Source organism: Malaclemys terrapin, chromosome 3 (assembly GCF_027887155.1).
Source record: "Malaclemys terrapin pileata isolate rMalTer1 chromosome 3, rMalTer1.hap1, whole genome shotgun sequence".
Taxonomy (NCBI): domain Eukaryota; kingdom Metazoa; phylum Chordata; order Testudines; family Emydidae; genus Malaclemys; species Malaclemys terrapin.
The window spans coordinates 46,245,055-46,264,501 of NC_071507.1; the positions used below are offsets into that span (position 1 = coordinate 46,245,055).

At 40.0% G+C, this 19,447-nt stretch overlaps 2 protein-coding genes across 4 annotated transcripts in view; one reads left to right on the forward strand and one right to left on the reverse strand.

Annotated features, from left to right (window-relative positions):
* The window catches only part of KCTD3 (potassium channel tetramerization domain containing 3), a 63,749-nt gene extending 61,455 nt beyond the window's left edge, over positions 1-2,294 (forward strand). For 2 of the 3 annotated variants that reach the window (XM_054021628.1, XM_054021630.1), the window contains exons 16-18: positions 5-189; positions 275-413; positions 1,014-2,294. In XM_054021628.1, coding sequence (XP_053877603.1) covers positions 5-189; positions 275-413; positions 1,014-1,578 — 889 coding nt within the window. In that variant the 3' untranslated portion in view covers positions 1,579-2,294. The remainder of the gene's footprint in view (positions 1-4; positions 190-274; positions 414-1,013) is intronic. The other variant, XM_054021629.1, reaches the window with a different exon arrangement.
* A 99-nt stretch (positions 2,295-2,393) lies between these two features.
* Positions 2,394-19,447, reverse strand: part of USH2A (usherin) — a 565,863-nt gene continuing 548,809 nt past the window's right edge. The window contains exons 67-71 of the mRNA XM_054021626.1: positions 18,328-18,504; positions 16,867-16,950; positions 11,925-12,169; positions 7,579-7,803; positions 2,394-6,802 (exon numbers count right to left, since the gene is read on the reverse strand). Of these exons, the coding sequence (XP_053877601.1) occupies positions 6,713-6,802; positions 7,579-7,803; positions 11,925-12,169; positions 16,867-16,950; positions 18,328-18,504 (821 nt within the window). The 3' untranslated portion in view covers positions 2,394-6,712. The remainder of the gene's footprint in view (positions 6,803-7,578; positions 7,804-11,924; positions 12,170-16,866; positions 16,951-18,327; positions 18,505-19,447) is intronic.

Sequence of the window (19,447 nt, forward strand, 5' to 3'; positions counted from 1 at the left end):
GTAGAATATGCGAGATCCAGGCCGTAGACTGTACCACTATTTCTTCGTTTACTGTACGAGAATGTGAAGGATCCAGTAGGATGGGCTCAAGACCACGACGTTACCTCTTTACAGGTCATTCAAATGGCAGTATTCAGATGTGGGATTTGACCACCGCGATGGACATGGTTAATAAAAGTGAAGAGAAGGGTAGGTTGTAATATAGCAGAACTTATTTTTTGGCTCAAATGCTTGCATTAGAGGTGATCAGTGACCACTATCTTTCTTTTCTAAGATGTAGGGGGTCCGACAGAAGAAGAGCTGCTTAAGTTGCTTGATCAGTGTGATCTGAGCACCTCACGCTGCGCTACTCCTAACATCAGTCCAGCAACTTCAGTAGTTCAGCAAAGCCGTCTGCGGGACTCAAGCTCTAGGTAGGCCAAAGATCCACAGGATATACTATCAGCTATGTGTGCCAACTTTCAAACGTGAGTGTCTAATTTTAGACACTCTTAGTCCATATTTGGGCACCTAAATAAGTGCCCTGATGTTTTTGGGACACTGCTCCCATTGGAGTTGCATGTGTACAATTTAGGGAATGAGTGAGCCCTTGCTCACAGATATAGGCAGGTTGGAAATCCTGAGTACATTCCACTGCCAATTATAGGACAAGCACAGCTGAGTGTGCTCTGGGATTAATAGGTCTGAGACATCCTCCCTCAAAAATCGTATTTCTCTTTGGGTAACATGCATGCAGCTGACAGGATATCAGGCCTCAGGTGTTCAGAAGTGTTATTCCCATGGATTATATGTGTATGCTCTGTAACACATCTGGGAATCCAATGTACTCTTCACAAATTCCAAATGGTTTTCTATTTGGCTAGAGAGAAGGAACAATCTGCTGCATGTTTCTTACCTTTCAAAGCTGAAGTCTGTTCTGAGGAGGGTGACGATGTTCGTTCGCATCAGTATTTGTTGTAACCCGTGACATGAGAAAGAAGGGAGAAATGTTTTACTGTTGAATCTCTTTTCAGCCTCCAGTTACAGCACCATGAAACCATCCATGAAGCTGCTACGTATGGCTCAGTAAGGCCATACAGAGAGAGTCCTTTATTAGCAAGGGCAAGACGGACTGAGAGCTTTCACAGTTACAAGGACTTTCAGACATTTAATATGAACAATAATATGGTGGACACGGCTGTCCCTGAGACTGGCAATCTGAGTCCAGTACAAGCTGAAATGAAGAAGACAGCAGGTGAGAGCAATCCACCAGACAGAAAGGCAACAGTACTTGAAGTAAGAGCTACTAGAATATCATCAGATGCTGGGGCAGAGGTTCAGAAAGTGCCTGAAAGCTCTTCAGAAGTGAAGAAAAGAGGGCCAGATGATGAAAGTGAGAACAAAGAGAATAAAAAGAAAAGTGGATTTGATGGAGGAGGGTTCCTGGGAAGAAAGAAGGTACCTCCTCTGGTGTCTTCACCAATTATTGTGGAAGGAGGGCCTGAATCACCTGGTACAGCGTCCCCATCACCCACAAAGACTACCACTTCTCCACGCCACAAGAAAAGTGACTCTGCCTGCCAAGACTATAGCTTGTGAAAACACTAAAAGTGATGTACATTTGTTTTCAAGGGTTCAGATGAAAGTTTAACACTTAACTGGATGTAACTTTTACACTACAGATTCATCCTTTAAACAGGTTTCATTTGAGTGTCTCTAACTGAAAGAGTTAAAACTGTAATAAGTTTTCATAGTGCATCTCAACAACTTGGGTTTACAGCACAACCAGCAAACACACTCTAAATTGATGTACTTCATTTTCATATTGTATAAAGCCAAACAATACTTGGTACAAAACATTGATGTAAAATCCTGTTTTATGCAGTCCAGCATGCACTACAGTATTTGTCTTAGGAAGAGTTTTATAGGTAACTTTCTAAGTCCCATTACTGGACCTTCCCTTTGCAATCACCAAAATATTAAATGTCTGTCACCTGCTTACTGGCCCTTAAAGTTACCATGAATATTATTTGCAATTCCTTGGGGTCACCCATTGTGTCCTTTCACCTCCTTCAAGTTAACAGAAAATTAGCTGGGTGCTAAAAGCTATTTCATCACTTGGAAAAGCTTCTCTTGCTGAAGTTTGCCTTGTTTGTAGAACGACTATGTTGTTTTTCAGTATTGATAAATTTTACATTTATGTGCTACAATTCTTTTGTTTATGAAACACAATCAAAAAGTCTTTATGCTTACAGATGCTCTAAAACATTATTTTGCATATCTTGGTCCTAATATTAAAATGCAAAGGAATGTTATTACCTGTACTTTTTTCCTCATTTCTCTTTGCAGAGCTTTCAAATACCTGAAATTACAAACTGTAACCTCTTGTGGAGGGGGAAAAAAGCACACATTTTGCTGCTCATTACTGTATATAACACTAATGTCTAAATATCTCTTGTTAGAAAACTTACTAGGCTATTCATACATTCCTCTTCTAAGCTTGCTGCTGTACAACAATGCTAGAGTGGTGTTATGCTCTTCTAGATCATGGGAGTTTCAGCCCTCAACCAGAAATGCTGGATTCAAGCCCCCCCCCATCTTCCTTACAGCATCAGTAGTACTAAACTTTAATAAAAGTAGGGCATGCAGAGTTAAGTGGATACCTCCCATGCAACTTTAATGTATTTTTATGAAGATACGTTGCTTTGCCATAATGTGCAGACTTTAGCTGGAAATACTAAGTAATTGAGTTTTGTTAGTGTGAGGGTGTGTTTTGTTCTAGTTGCAGTCCTTAATACATACGGCAGTTTCTTTGCAGACAGTTTCCACAAATTTGGATGAGAGCTTTGAAGGACCCGAGCCGCTGGGGCTATTTTGGTTGGTTACGCACTAGGACAGTCTGCCAGGCATTTAGGAGCAGTGACTTATAAAGTTTTGGCTATTTTTAAATGTGTCAAGACCTGCAGATTTACAGAAATGGAAAAACAAATGAGCTAGAATGTCCTTTTTTCCTTCCTCAAATTTTAGTTCTTTACTAAAGAATCATTTTTAGCCTCTTCTTTAAAGAATGTAGGGTTGTAGCCATGTTGGTCCCAGGATATTAGAGATACAAGGTGGATCAAGTGATATCTTTTCTTAGACCAACTTCTGTTGAAAGAGACAATCTTTCAAGCTACGCAGCGCTCTTTGTAGTAGAGTGTTATAGCATGTGGTTTTGGTTATTACTCTTGATGTCATTTTCCATAAAATATAGGGGGGAAATTGGATCCTCAGACTGAGGACAGTGTAATTCTGTGCTGAAAAATTCAAAGTGGAAAGCATCATGTATTAGTTAATGACATATCAAATGGGCTCATTTTACAATTATTTTTGTAAAGTCAGCCTTGCAAGTTCACCCAGTGAGCTGAAAGTTTCAAGCTGTTTTTATTTTTTCTGGCTCAGACTTTCAGTGGGGTTGTAGAAATAGGTATGCAGTATTTGGTGTGGTGATGTGAGAACCAGCTTTATTTTCAATTCTCACAGTAATGGAGGAAACCCAGTCTGGTAGTTTTAGATACTTTACAACCCTACTTTGAGACTCCAGCTGCTAAGAGAAGCCAAAGCAGGAACTGCTGCTGGGGGTAAAATAGACGCCAGCTGGGGCCAGTGCTCCCAGGCATGTAGCCTTGGGGAAAAACTGGAGGAAGGAGCCATACCCAGACACACTGTCATAAGAGCAGCTAAAGCAGGGACTGTCAGAACTTCCTCTCCCCCCTGTGCTTATTGGCCCTTTGCTCCAACCCTCTTCTTCCCCACTCCCTAGCAATGCCTTTCACCTCAGATTCACACCTGCTCTATCCCCTTCTTTCCAGTTAGCTTATCCCCTCTCCAAAAAATAAAATAAATCAAGGCTGTTTGCAGCCATTATGTTGTTCACTCAATTGTATTGATTCCCCCATCCGGTGTCTATTTAGATTGTAAACTCTTCAGGGGAGGGATTATCTACTCTTTTGCACAGTGGGGCCTGATTCTTGGGTGGTTCTTAGGCTTTACTGTAGTAAACATTATATTCTTTATTATTAATAGGGGGAAATTAAATGTACTTCATTCCATGGCATGAATGCACTCTTATATTTGTAGAGTTCTACTTAAATATTGAATGCTATGGTATTCCTTTACTTACACAATCCTTTCACTCCCTTTCACTTATGGAAGCTAACTTTAGACCCACCTTAGAACTGCTCCTCCTAGTACTGTTGGTCTGTGTACATGACTTCTGTTGCTAGTAGAGTTCATGGTACAAGTCCGCGACTGTCATGCTCAGTTGCGCAATGCTTTTGTTCAGGTCTTAAATTAAAGATGCTGCTCTTCAGACAGGGTCTTTCTTCGGAAGGGAAACATCAGCAAGCATAAACAGGCGGTGCAGCTGAATAAGGGTTTCTTTAACCAGAGGCAGTGGAAAGTGCTGTTACTCCAAGTCTCCATTTGTATACTTCAGAATAATGCTAGCTGTACACTTGGGCCATTTCCACATAATGAATAACCAAATTTTTAAAATGGGAAAAAGTCTTCGGATAAAACCATTGCCATGACATTTACATAATAATAAAAACAAGCCACGCTTTAATGGTGCTTTCATGTGAAATAAGATGACTGGTCAAATTCATGCCTGCTTTTTTTGTGAATCAAGCCCTATAAAGTAGCTGATTTTAAGAAATTTTGGGTTGATCTGTAGGGTAGAAATATTACATTATGAACACCAGCACTGATTATCTCCCTTAGTCTGCTTTAAGTTACAAGGCAGACAATCCTGTACCACAGTCTGTTTTGAATTTTCTGTTGCTAAATAACCCAGTTTTTTATTCTGTGGATTGTTTAAAAGGTGAACCGGAGAAAAGGCAGCACGGTGTCACTACTTTTTTTATTGTAACACTAATATCAAGCTTGTACATTCAGCCTCATTTTTAAACACACACTTTTTTTGTTCTTTCTATTATGTGGTAACAAAAATACTTGTATCAAATTTAGATGTAACCTTTTATTAATCTATATTTTCAGATTAATTTACAGGCACAATAGAATCCTAGTCTTGAAAATAAACAAATTACTACAGTATGAACTATGCAATGCTTTTTCCCCTACCACAGGAATAATTAAGCCACTCTAATCTGTACTGTATAAGAAATTGATAGTATTGTATGATTGAGTATATTGCAACATGTACACCATAACAGCCAATACTTGAATTCTGCCTCCCTATTCCTTTTGAGTATTTCCTTACTGCTTAATTTAAATGAGACTATTTGTAGAGTAAGGTATAGGGGGAGGGAAGAACAGAATCCTAGCTAGCCCTAAATGTATGTTAAAACAAACACTGGCAATAATTGTTCACATTACAGTAAACAGATTTCCTCTAGGGGTCCTAATGTTCCAGCTCAGCTCATAGGTATTCTGTCTTACTCCCAGCAGTTTGGACAGAAAATAGAAACAATGAGATCTGTCTGTTTAAAACGAAGCTGTAGTAGCTCTTTTGTTCTTTCCTGTGAAGCTTACCTTAGAGGTGGGTTTTTTACCACTTCGTTTTTGTCACATCCCTTTCTTAATTTGCTGTTGTTTGCATTTCACTGTTTTTCAAAGCAATTTCCAATGGCAAAATGTAAGGATCATGCCAAATGCATGACAGTTTGGGGGGAGAGGCTTCATCACAATGCTAAACATTGAAGCAGCTGAACCACCACAGATTTAATAGGAATAAGGCAGGTCTTGAACATATTTAAATAATTTATTAAGAATTTGTTTTTAGAGCTCTGATCATCCTGACTTATTTCTCTAAGACCAACACCAGAGGGCAGGCACTAGAAACTACAATACATGTGAGTAAAATCCAGAACAGCTTTCACTAAGTTACATTTTGATATATTTCAAATTTACTCTTGCACTGTCTGGTGTTGCAAGGTTCTGAGCACCCTCAAATCTTATTCTGGGAAATTGAGAGTATTCAAGGTGTCACAGGATCACCTCTTTAGTGATTTTAAATCCATCTCCTGTCGTACATGATTTAAGGTAGATTGAAATGGATAGGAACATTTTAGGGTTCCTGACTGGATGGGCAATTGCACAAGTTTTTTGTGCTTTTGCATCTGTAGTCATATTTCATAGACAGAATTGACTCTTCCTCCTTTGTTGTCTTAATTGAAGTGAGCAAACTGGGTTGTAATGCTCTTAAGAACAGATCTAAATGTATTCTACACTTTTATATACTTCTTGTTGACCAAAACCCTTTTTTCCCCACTGATAATACATTTCCCACCACAGTATAATATAATGAAACATGATTAAAATTTCAGGATTAGGTATGTGCAGCTGTTAAAAAAAGTAAGTGTTTGTTTGTGAAACTTCTCTGTATACTATATGGCTATTTAAGGTCTCGCCAGTACTGTGACACAACATTGTACATACAATAGGACATTCTTCTCACCTTCCCCTTTTGAAATATTACTGTACAATATTTGCAATAAATATTTAACACTGATCTATATGTAGAGAGCACATTTACAATATATAACTCTATTCTTGGCTGTTATAACAGTACTCCTAGAAAATGTATTCATATTGCTAAAGTTCCAGTAGGCACACTTTTTACAACATACTGTTACATTAGAAATTAATTTCTACATGTTAAATTGAACAAAACAAAGATTTTGTGCTCCTTCAGCTGCTTGGGGTTGGCTGTGGTACTTACTCCAAATAGGTATCACAACTGGGTGTCAGTGAAGGTTGTATGTTCTTTAGTTACTGTACTGAAGCCTTTGATGGCATTCACAAGGTCTTCGTCATCCACATACTACGGGAGAAAAAAAACCCAGCAAGTGATTTGGCTAATAAGTAAAAATTTAGAGAACTATAAATACTGACCTAGTCCTAGAACAACCAGAAATAACTGTGATTTGTCATTCAAAAGAAAATAGACTTGCTACACGCACAGTCACAATACTTTACTGCATTTTCAAACTGATTCTCACTAAGACCTTATCTAGACACAGCTTTTATACTGATTTAACTATTTTGTTGAAGGATGTGATTTTATGACGGTATAGTTAATTCCCATAAATTTAGGTGAATAACCTGTACTGCTATAAGCACTTTTACAGTGGTAGAATTGTGTCCACTCCAGGGGATTGTACTGCTTTAATTATTTCAGTTTAGAAATTGCATGAAAGCCACATAACCAATAGACTACTGAAACAACTCGAGGAATGTCACGTTTTTGCTGTAGTTATGTGCAAGAAGGAATAAAATGTCGGGTGTATACAGTAGCTTAACTGTGCAAAATAGTTAATGGATAACATTTCCAAAAGCACCTTTTCTGAAAGTGAGACCTTGGCTCATGAATCACAGTGACTTAGCTGCTTCTGAAAATAAGATTTAGGCTAGTCATTAGGACCCAGAGCCTCAAAGGTATTTAGGCAAGTAGCTCTTATTACCTTTGAGGATCTGGGCCTAGATGCTTTTGGAAATTTTGCCCAGGATCTTGGTAAACGTTCAGTTACTAAGATAATGCCAAATGTGCATGCATTCATGGCTAACTCATGGAATTGTAGAACTAGAATAAGAACTTACCGAACCACTATCATGACCATGTATAATGGTATCCCACACAGAATCTTCTATTAGGGACTTCTTGTCATAGACATCGATAAGTTGACTGACACTGCGATGTAAAGAACCTTGGGAGTAGGTACGACTCATCTGGCTTTGACTTGGTATCTGTAGAACGGAAGTACTTCGGTTGCTACGATTACTCAAAGGAGAGCTGGGTCCTGGAATTTTTGTATCTGATAGTCCCTAGGAATATTGGAATAAAAAGGATTTGCTTATGAAAGGTTTACATGAAAAATGTAATAGATTAGCATTTCAGCTCAAATAAATTTCTGTTGCAAAATAAAGCTCTCGAAAATAACTAATTTTGTAGTAGAAGCCATAGTAGTAAAGTAACATGTTAATGGTAGAGGTTTTTAGGCTGATAACAGAACATCATTATCACTAGGCTCCAGCTATTGTTCCCTGTGGAAACAATGACTTGCTGCAATGCGGTTTAACAAGGTGATCTCTTGAAGATCTTTTGTTAAGCATGCAATTGAAACGCATCACCACAGTAATTGCCATTCCATTTTAGAACCAGGAAATAGACAACCGATGCAACACTTGCAAGGTTAGGAAACACCTGGCTTATTTGGCAGGGGACAATACCTGGCAATTTTAGCAACTAGATTTCAGAAAATGTGTTGGGAACTTGTGTAACTATGCTGTCCCTATCCACCATTTGACCTTTCTCGCTTTCCAAAAAGTTGTGTAAAACAAATTATATGTTAAATGGACAAGTAGAGCCCCAAATGGTTTTTCTAACATACTGTAGTGTGTGTGTTTCAGTAACACACCGCTATGCACTTGCTTTATTATACACTTTAAAGTAGCAGCTGTACATCACTTTGGATCATCTATCTCAGAATTTTCAACTGCTAACAGTTGTGCAGTAATAAAACATGCACCATGCAAGAAATTCTCATGCAAAACACTTCAGTTAATGACAGGTTTGGTTGCCACAGCACACAGGTTGCATACTCGCTAACTATACCTCAAAATGCATCGTGTAACTTTTTAGAGTAACACTACTTGCAGACTCGGACATCTCGGCAATAGAATCAAACTGAGATTAAAAAGGGAGGAGAGTTGTTAACAGCACTGCTACATTAGCCCAGGTGCTGTGACAAGTGTTTTATTCTGTGATTAGATTACACTGTAAATGGTCAGAGCTAAACTGATTTACACCAGTTGAGAATCTGGGCCATTGTACTCAACGACAGGGCAATGGAATGAGTTTTACAATAAAAACTCATGGCAGTTGAAAACTAATTTGTTGGTCTCTCTAAGGCAGGTTTCACTTGTAGTATTTGTACAGGACAGCAGAGGATGAAAGTTCCAAATTCAAGTCAGTAATTGAGTTTTGTGAAAACCTGCACTGTATGCGGTGTGACCTTGAAAGTGATGATAAAACAAAAATGAATCCCTCCCTCTACAGCATCTATAGCCCTTTCCTAGCAGTTCAGACTAAAATGTGTGTGCAGACATAAGCACTGCAAAGCCTTACCTTATCTCTGCTCTGTGATACTTGTGAAGATGAGATGACAGGAACTTGTAAAGGAGTTGCAATAGGATGCTGATGGCAGGGATGATCAATTAAAGAGGTTTTTCTGCATTTTTAAAGCATTGTAGGTGGAGAATATAAAGGGGGTAAATATACGAGTGTGTGGAAGACAAGGAGTTAAACAAAAGGGACAGTATCTTTAATTTTCCCAAGGAGAAATTGGATATAAGGCACTTTTTTTTTTCCAATTTAAATTTCTGCCAGTTGTTCAGCCAAAGAGGAGCCACAATTATATTGTTGAAACTGATGGCACAATGTGCGCTGTAGCAGCTTGTGGAATTAATACAGATCTGAATGACTTATTTCAAGCTGTTGACATGTCTGCTTGTACATGGAGAAAAATGAGAAAAAATAGTGGGGAAGAGGTTGTAAAGAGAGGAGTGATTTAATGGTCTTTAGAACCCAGGAAGCCCTGGCTCCTCAGTACTTATCTTCTTTATCACAGGATTTTCTGTGGGTATGTTACTTTCTTCCTCAGTTTCCATCCGAAAATGGGCATTCTACTAACCTTCCTCAGTAGGTTGTTTTATATAATTCCTACCGAATGTTCACGAGTATTACTGGACTCCTTTCCTCAGCTCCAAGCGACTATTGTGACATGTGACTCCATGGCAAGCTAGGCTATTTTCAAGTCTCACTTTGTATTTCAAAAGCTAAATTACGATGATTATTTTTAACAGTTCCTCATTTAGCCTTGCCACACAATGTTTCTAAGGCAAGCAGCCCCAGACTCAAGGGGGTCCTTCTGAAAACAGACACGTTTTCCTTTAAGGTACCCACTTGGCCACCTAGCTCAACACCACTCCATGAGGAGCCAGAACACTCACAGGCCCTTAAGGGGCTACATAAAGATCTAACTGGCAGCTTAATGGGTTGTTAACATAATTCTTTAAATAAGGACATAAGACATGAGAGCAGCATGCTTACTAATCAGTGGTGTTGCGCCTGACAAACTGAGCAGCTGTGGCGGGTGAGGGCTACTGTTCCCTGATGAAGGGCACATTACAGAAGCACAAGATGGCTGGATGAATCCATAGAAATACCACCCTTCCTCTTTCCAGTATGACAACCAAGCTCCTGGAAGGCAGGGTTCTTAACAATTTTTGCTTATACTCATACATGCTAAACAGTGAAGAATGTGTTAAAGCCCCCAATTTAACTTTTACACCGGAAAATACAATTGCTGCAGGCCCAAGCAGCCCTCACAGAAAGATGTGAAGCAAGAGGGAGCAGGGGATAGGAACGGGAAGGAAAAGGCACAAACATGCTTTTGGTTGCTATAATTATCTAGGATTTTATACTGTCATCTATCACCATGGTATCTGAGGAGTCTATATGTGTCAGCAGGGTTTAAAATGCTGTGGTTTTGCATTCACTGAAGTCAGTGGCAAAACTCCCATTGACATTAATGAGTGCTGGATCAAGCTCATAGTTTGTAGAATTGTACTCAGTCACTTGAAATAATGGGAAACTAGTGAGCACTATTCTAATATTTATTCCTTTTGCCTGAGAACTAATTTACATAATGGGGCAACTCCTCAGCTAGTATAAATAAGAGTGACAGACTAACGATTTCCTGAATGAACTTCACTGAATTAAGTTAAACCTTATTGAATTAGTTTTCATTGTATTAAAATGCAAATATGTATGGTGAGATTGTATGGAATTTATTTAGTAGGAAGATTAATGCAGTCTCTGGAAGGTAGGAGGAAGTCCAAAGGTCTTTTTGGAATGATATGTGTGAAGTGGATTTCTTTAGAAAGAGCTTGAGCGAATTCTCCCCCTAGTTCAAATTCGGTTCTCCAGGGTCCAAGAGACCAAGAAAGGTGTTTGGGATAAATAACTTGAGGTTGTTTACACTGACTCAGAGGCTTCTTCCTGATCCAGCAAATGGACAGGACCCCAGCTCCACAGAGGGCCCCAATCTTTAGGGTAAGGGTGGAAGGCTGTCAGAATCCATGTTAGGATTGGGGTGGACTCTGGTAAGCTTGTTAGCATGTGTGTAGGTTATTTTTTTAAAATATGTTTTCACCTTAGGAATAAAGTAGGCTTGCAAAGGAAGTGCTATGCAGTAAGTTAGAACTGTTGACAATCAGTCTCTGAAGAGAGCGAGCAAGTGTGCTTGGGCAACCTGTCTGTGCTGGGAAATACAAAGGGAACAGCACAGCCTGGGAATACCCGGTTAGAAGGGGGAGAGAGACTAGTCTCTACCCAGAAAAGCAACGGTTGTGGAGCTAGAAACCAAGAGTTGGTGCCTTTATTGGTCCACTATGGGGAAATACAGGTTTAGCTGCCCTGAACTGTGACAATAAGCATAGCTTGACTGAGTCAGTGGGGCTATATTGATTTACAGCAGCTAAGGATCTGGCCCAATCAGCGTATCGATACCTGAAGAGTGACCTCCCCAATAATACAATAAAGCTAAAGATGTTCTACCCCTGTGTCATTTAAGGAATTAAACACATCTCAGTCTTCCTACCACATTCATCACTGAGGTATCTGACCAAGAAAAAAATCCAGCCAAGTTCTGTTGCTTATTTGAACGGTAGTCACCACTTACTCCCAATTTACAGCTTGGCTCTTTTTCTGGGTTTTGTAGCTTACAGATCTTTCACGTGAAGCAATATGCACCTTTTCCCTCTTACTATATTTAAAGTGTAAGTTAATGCCCTTAGACTGCACCATTATCTTTTGTAACATATGTTCCATTGCAATAACTCTCTGTACAATAAAAATACACATTGTGCTTTGCATGACATACCATGTGTGTGTCTCCTGGTGAATATACAGTCATTGGTGATGTCCGCTTTTGGAGTGGAACTAAGGGAGGTCTTTCTCTTGCATATGGTTGTTTTTTTATTTTTCTTCGTAGAATCAAGGATAGAAAAATAGCCAAGAGGATCAAACCTAGAACTGCCATTAATATCACAAACCACAGTTCAGTATAAAATTTTGCATATTTAGTGTCTGCTTCATCCTTTTTTCCAGGCGTTGTTAATATAGGACCTGTATAATCCAGGGAGGTAAAAGGGAAACATTATTTTAGAAAGCAGGTTAGTCATAGATCGTCCCCTTATTTTATAATATATTAGAAAGAAGTCTGAAGCAGTTTGTCACATTGTGCTTATTTGCACTTATGTTCAAGGTGGTGTAATGGTTCAATATGCTAGTGGGCTGTAATAAAAAGCTTACTGCACTCAAGAGACCATGTTTAAAGTTCTGGCATTGCTGCCTGGGTTGGAAATCACCATTGCACTAGCATCTCCTAAGACAGAGGAGGGGGGAATTTGAAAAAGGTTGATCAAAGTAACCTTGAACAGTTGAAACAATGGTGGGTAATTTCAGAGAGGTGCAGACAGAATGTTTTCTGCAGCGTGATAGCCCAGCACACGAAGCAGTTGCTACTGTGGACACTGCAGCACAGATTATAAAACAATAAAGCCACAAAAAGAGGCCAAATAAAATAAAAAGCATAGGACAGGGACATGAAAAAGATACACAGTGTTTCATTGTTCCTTCCAATACATGGTGCACATTGCTGCACAGCTTAGAAAAATCAATCACGGGGGGGGGGATGCATTGTAGCTTTGCAGGACATTCAGCAATGCATCCAAAAATGGCTGAGTGTGCTAGAGTCCTAGAAACAAAAACAGAAGAGAGGTGACCTCTTTGCCACAAAGCCATGTCTAGGTTATAAAAAATATATACATTGTTTATTTGCCACCCCTCAACAGGAAGGAGATCTGGCCAAGGAAATGAAATTCGGTGTCAACATTGTGTCTAACAAAACAAAATATTTTTGGCGCTAAAGTCCTATTTCAGCTTTGGTTCAAAGACATTTAAGGGGTTTTCACACTGTGATTATCTTATACCCCATTTCTGGTTCAGGAAGCAAGGTTTTAATGCAATCTGACAATCTCCTCCACTCTTCTAGTTGATTAAAAATTAATCCACTGCTCCTCCACACCTGCATATTGAGACTGGCCCACACTGATGGCTTTATACTAACTTGGATGTGGCTCACAGAGAAAACTAATATCAGCACTTGTGGAAAGGGATCTTAGCTATAGGCCAACAATGGGTACCCATGGCAATTTATAATTGTTTACATCTGCCAGGGCTCTGCTTCCAGGAATTTCCATTGTCTCTTCTTAGAAACCTGGTGTGGTGATTTGCTTGTGGATGATATGTCTGAGATATAACTAGTGGTCAAAAAAGAAAAGATGTTTGGCTGCATAAGGAAAGGGATGAAGAATAATATGGGAAGTATAATGGCTTTATAGAAATCCATACTAAGCCTCATCTGAAGTGCTGTGTGCAGTACTAGGATATTGCACAATTGGGGGAGGGGGTTCAGAGAAGGGTGACGAGTGATTAGGTACATGAAAAAATTCTCACAGAAAGAAAGGCTGAAACGATAGGGATTGTTTACCTTACAAAGGAAATGAATACGCGGGGACATGATACAAGTATATAAAATAATGAATGGTCTCGAGAAGGAAAATGGGGAGCTACTGTTCTCCCTGCCACACAACAAAGGGGACATCCAATGAAATTCAATGGTGGGAAAGTCCAAACTGAAAAAAGGAAATACGTTTCACATGAAGCACAATTAGGCTGTGGAACCCACTGCCACAGGATGTTGTTGAGGTTAAGAACATAACAAGATTCAAAAAGGGAGTGGACATTTGTATGGATATCAAGAACATAAAGAGTTATAATGCTTATTGCTAAAAAGGGTTTTAAAGGAATATTAAAACTTTGTATTTCAGGTTTTAAGCCAATCTCTGTCAGAGATCAGGATGAGACCTAAGATGGGGGGACAGATTACTCCACCTCTGCCTACTGTCGGGTTCTTACATCTTCCTCTGTCGTTGGCCACCGCTGGAGACAGGTATAGACCTAATTTAGGCCTATGTTCCTATGTATCTAACAGCAGCAAAACCTCTGTATCTGGATGCTCTTTGGGCAGGCCAGGGCCCTGACCCTGCTCTCCTCAGAGTGAAAGACAAAATTTCCATTGATTTCAACAAGATCAGGCCCTGTGTCAACATCCCTCTTCCTCAGCTGAAGACTGGAAAGCTCAAGTTTCAGCCTATTTATTACATAAGAACATAAGGCGGCCATACTGCGTCAGACCAAAGGTCCATCAAGCCCAGTATCCTGTCCTCTGACAGTGGCCAATGGCAGGTGCCCCAATGGGAATGAACAGACAGGTTATCATCAAGTGATCCATGCCCTGTCATCCAATCCCAGCTTCTGGCAAACAGAGGGTAGGGACACCATTCCTGCCCATCCTGGCTAATAGCCATTGATGGACATATCTTCCATGAATCTATCTAGCTCCCTTTTGAACCCCGTCATAATATTCACAATACCCTCTGGCAAGAAGTTCCAGAGGTTGATAGTGCGTTGCGTGAAAAAATATTTTCTTGTGTTTGTTTTAAACCTGCTACCTATTAATTTCATTTGGTGGCCCCTTGTTCTTGTATGATGAGAAGGAGTAAATAACACTTCCTTATGTACTTTCTCTATACCACTTTTGATTTTATAGACCTCTATCATATCCCACCTCCCCTTAGTTGCCTCTTTTCCAAGCTGAAAAGTCCCATACAGAAGCCGTTCTATACCCCTAATCATTTTTGTTGCCCTTTTCTGAACCTTTTCTAATTCCAATATATCTTTTTTGAGATGAGGCGATCACATCTGCACGCAGTAGTCAAGGTGTGGGGAAACCATGGGTTTATATGATATTTCCGGTCTTATTATCTATCCCTTTCTTGATGGTTCCCAACATTCTGTTTGCTTTTTTGACTGCTGTGGCACACTGAGTGGATGATTTCAGATACCTATCCACAATGACTCCAAGATCTCTTTCTTGAGTGGTAACAGCTAATTTAGACCCCATCATTGTATATGTATAGTTAGGATTATGGTTTCCAATGTGCATTACTTTGCATTTATCAACATTAAATTTCATCTGCCATTTTGTTGCCCAGTCACCCAGTTTTGTGAGATCCTTTTGTAGCTCTTCACAGTCTGCCTGGGACTTAGCTATCTTGAGTAGTTTTGTATCATCTGCAAATTTTGCCACCTCACTGTTTACCCCTTTTTCCAGATCGTTTATGAATATGTTAAATAGGACTGGGCCCAGTACAGATCCCCGAGGGACACCACTATTTACCTCTCTCCCATTTTGAAAACTGACCAGTTATTCCTACCCTTTGTTTCCTATCTTTTAACCAGTTACCAATCCATGAGAGAACCTTCCCTCTTATCCCACGACTGCTTATTTTGCTTAAGAGCTTTTGATGCGGGATCTTGTCAAAGACTTTCTGAAAATCTAAATACACTATATCCACTGGATCTCCTTTGTCCGCATGCCTGTTGACCCCCTCAAAGAATTCTAGTAGATTGGTGAGGCATCATTTCCCTTTACAAAATACATGTTGACTATTTCCCAACAAATTATGTTCATCTAGGTGTCTGACAATTTTGTTCTTTATGATAGTTTCAACCAATTTGCCCGGTACTGAAGTGAGGCTTACTGGCCTGTAGTTGCCAGGGTCACAACTCTGGAGCCCTTTTTAAAAATTGGCGTCACATTAGCTATCCTCCAGTCATTTGGTACAGAAGCTGATTTAAATGATAGGCCACAGATGAGCTGTAGTCCACAAAAGCTTATGCTCTAATAAATTTGTTAGTCTCTAAGGTGCCACAAGTACTCCTGTTCTTTTTAGTTAGTAGTCCTGCAATTTCACATTTGAGTTCCTTCAGAACTCTTGGGTGAATACCATCGGATCCTGGAGACTTATTACTGTTTAGTTTATCAATTTGTTCCAAAACCACCTCTAATGACACCTCAATTTGGGACAGTTCCTCAGATCTATCATCCAAAAAAAATGGCTCAGGTTTGGGAATCTCGCTCACATCCTCAACAGTGAAGACCGATGCAAAGAATTCATTTAGTTTCTCTGCAATGGCCTTATCGTCTTTGAGTGCTCCTTTAGCATCTCGCTCATCTAGTGGCCCCACTGGTTGTTTAGCAGGCTTTCTGCTTCTGATGTATTTAAAAAAAAATTTGCTATTACTTTTGGAGTCTTTGGCTAGCTGTTCTTCAAATTCTTTTTTGGTCTTTCTAATTATAGAACTATTGTGATGTCACCACCCCATCCCAGTCCTCCAAAGAGACCAGCAACCAAGAGAGGAGTCAGGACTTGATCTTTCTAAGGTTTAACAAAAGGAAACTCACTGCCAAAGCATGTAGCATTTACAAAAAAACATAAAGCTGTTCCTTTCAATTCTGAAGGAATATAAAGGACCCAAAGGGTTTTGATTTGCTTTGTATTTTAGCTTTAACACAGGCAGTAAGAAAGCATCCCTATCGTTGTGCTGATGTACATTGTTAGCAGGTTTTGCATTTGTTTGACTTTTTGATGGGAGGGAAAGAACTGTGTGTGAAATTCTCATTGGTTTAAAAAAACTCCAAGACAGCACCTGCTTCAATAAAGAGAAACTTCCTGAATGAATTTAGCTGGTGATAAAGACACATTAGCCACATACTTTAATGCTTCAAGAAACAACTTGGGCCAGATCAATAACTTCTATTTCTAAATCTGATCTGATCCAGTATGTGTTACACCTAATTGCTCAACACAAATTCACACATTAGTAGGAGCTAGGTAACGTCTCTACATGTTTACCAAGTCCAGTAGCAGTGCTGTATTTGATCACTGGTGTGACGGTGCTCCCTTCATCGGTGGTACAGGTTACTTGAAAGAAAAAGGCTGAATAAAAAAGGCAAAATACAGAGTTACGAATCTCAAATGGGACTATCAAAATGCTTTGGCCCTGATCCTCCAACAAGATCTGCTAATGTGCACTGCTGCATTCAGGCATAATCAGAATGGGACTCCCCACAGGCACAACAGTCAACACGAGTGGATCCTAATATAGTACTGAAGCCTGATTATCCACTAATATTCAGATATTAAACTGTATATTACAGTGGTATTGTTAGTAGTTATTGTTACATTCCCCTATAACTCCCCTTATCGCATGCTCATAACTTTCCAAATCTGACAGTCAATTTTTAAAGAAACTTCGAGAAAAACCCTCAGCCCTGTTTATTATGATGGGAAGATACAAAACCCCCAAACAAACCCTTCCTATCGTTAAACAAATAAACATTTTGAATAGGGGTTATAGCAAAAAAGGTTGAAGTTTGAAAGCTGAAATCTAGCTGAACCATAATTTCCTCGAGGGCTAGTGATTTTGCTTGTCTGAGGAATTGTTTGATTACATAAGGAGCATTTGAAAATGGCAGTGGTCTTTATCAAGTCACAAGGTGAGATGAACTGTGCCCACATGCGCAGCTAGCAAGCAAATACATTAGAGAAGTTCATACTAAAACTTGTCAAAAGACAGCTGGACAAAGTTTTGTGCCATACTTTCTGCACACATTGCCCAGCACAGTAGTCCCTTGCCCCACCAAATTGTGTTATTTGGAATGATTTCTAACCAATATGCCTTCTACCTGCTTCTGTGATTTATCCAGGGCTCAGTCCTGCAAGGTGTTGAGCATGCTAGCCCAATCCAGCAAAATACAATAAGCATGTGGTTAACTCTAAGCATGTGAACAGTCCCATTGACTTCAGCAAGACTACTGATGTGCTTAATGTTAAGCATGTGCCGGATTGGGCTAATGTGCTCAGCACCTTACAGAATCGAGCCCTGAAAGGGTCATGGTGGGGGTAAAGAGCACATCATATCTTTGTCCACTCCTCCTTTTGAGAGGAAGATCTGTAGAAAACTACAGGAGGGCAGCCTCACAGTGTTTCCTGGCCATCTACACCCATCCCATGGAATTGGTAGAATTTATTCCAGAAACATAATCAATTCCCCTCACCCGCCCCTGTACCTCAAATAACCACTGTTCCTATAAATCACAGTAGGTACTAAAATGATTTTGATGGAAAACTGCATTCAATCATCAGGATAAAGAGTACCTTACTAAGCATACACCATCAGCGTTCAAGGAAACTAGAAGTCTAAAGAGACATTCCACTGATGTGCATTGGCTGGCTGACTTCGTAAAATTTAACATGTAATAAAACTAGATAAACATAGTCCTTAAGCTATAGAAATGGGAAACTGAAACTGACTTTTGTCAGATGTCCTTGGTAAATACAGCATGGTGTCAAAGCCACTATAGACACGCTGGGCTCCCTCAGTTAACACGTACTCCTTCAGCTGTCCATTCAGTAGGAAAGTGTGACTCCAGTCTAGGTAGATCATGGATAAATTGCTGACAACAGAAAATGGAGCTTTGTACTGAGGTACTGGTGGGGGGAAAAAAGGAAACAGCTCATTTATAAATTGTAGGCATCTTACTGGGTTGCACAAAATAAATGCATCAAATAAGAAGTGTAACAGGCTTTCTCACATACATACCCCCGTATGGAAAAAAAACAAGGAGACTGCACTTGCATTATCACACTGAAATATATTGTAGCTGCATCCTAAGTGAAACCCACAAGGAAAAGTTGTAAAATTCAAGCGTAAGCTCCTTGGAGCAGGGAGTGTCTGTTCAATGTCTCGTATAATGAGCTAGATTCGGGGGTACAGGCACCATTGTAATACATAATAATAATAATTAATAATGAAATGTCTTGATCCTTAATTTTTGGAAGCCATCAAAAATTCAACACAAGGAATGAGTTATATTCTATCAGCTGCACTGGTAAAACTCTACTGGAGTTAATAGGGTTACACCGTGTAACAGGCCAAGACCATGTTCTGTTAAATAACAAGACTGGCACCAGAGCTTAAAGTGGTATGAAAATAATGTGTTGCAGGGTGGGAGGGAGTGGGATGGCCTGTCATCTTCTAGAGAAATGAAAACACTGGCTGTGCCCTGGCTCCTCCCCCAATATAATTTTTGCTCCCAGTGTTTCACCTCTGCTCCTCCTGGGGCACAGCATCCTTTCCCCCAGACAGAGTGGGGAGGAGCTGCTGATGGGCTCTTTCTGCTCCCACCTCTTTCCTCCACAGAGAGGAGGGTGAGAGAGCTCTGCCTGGGTCTGCAACTGCTCTGATTGGCTGCTTACACCCTAGGGAGGCAGGCAAGCAGGGGTGGCAGGTTTGTATAATTTTTGGTGGTGACCAGAACGGGTCCAAGTCCCCCCATGAGGCGGTTTGGGGTGTGGGAGGGGGCTCAGGGCTAGGGCAGAGGGTTGGGGTGTGGGGGTGAAGGCTGGGGATGTGGGGTTCATGGTGCAAGAG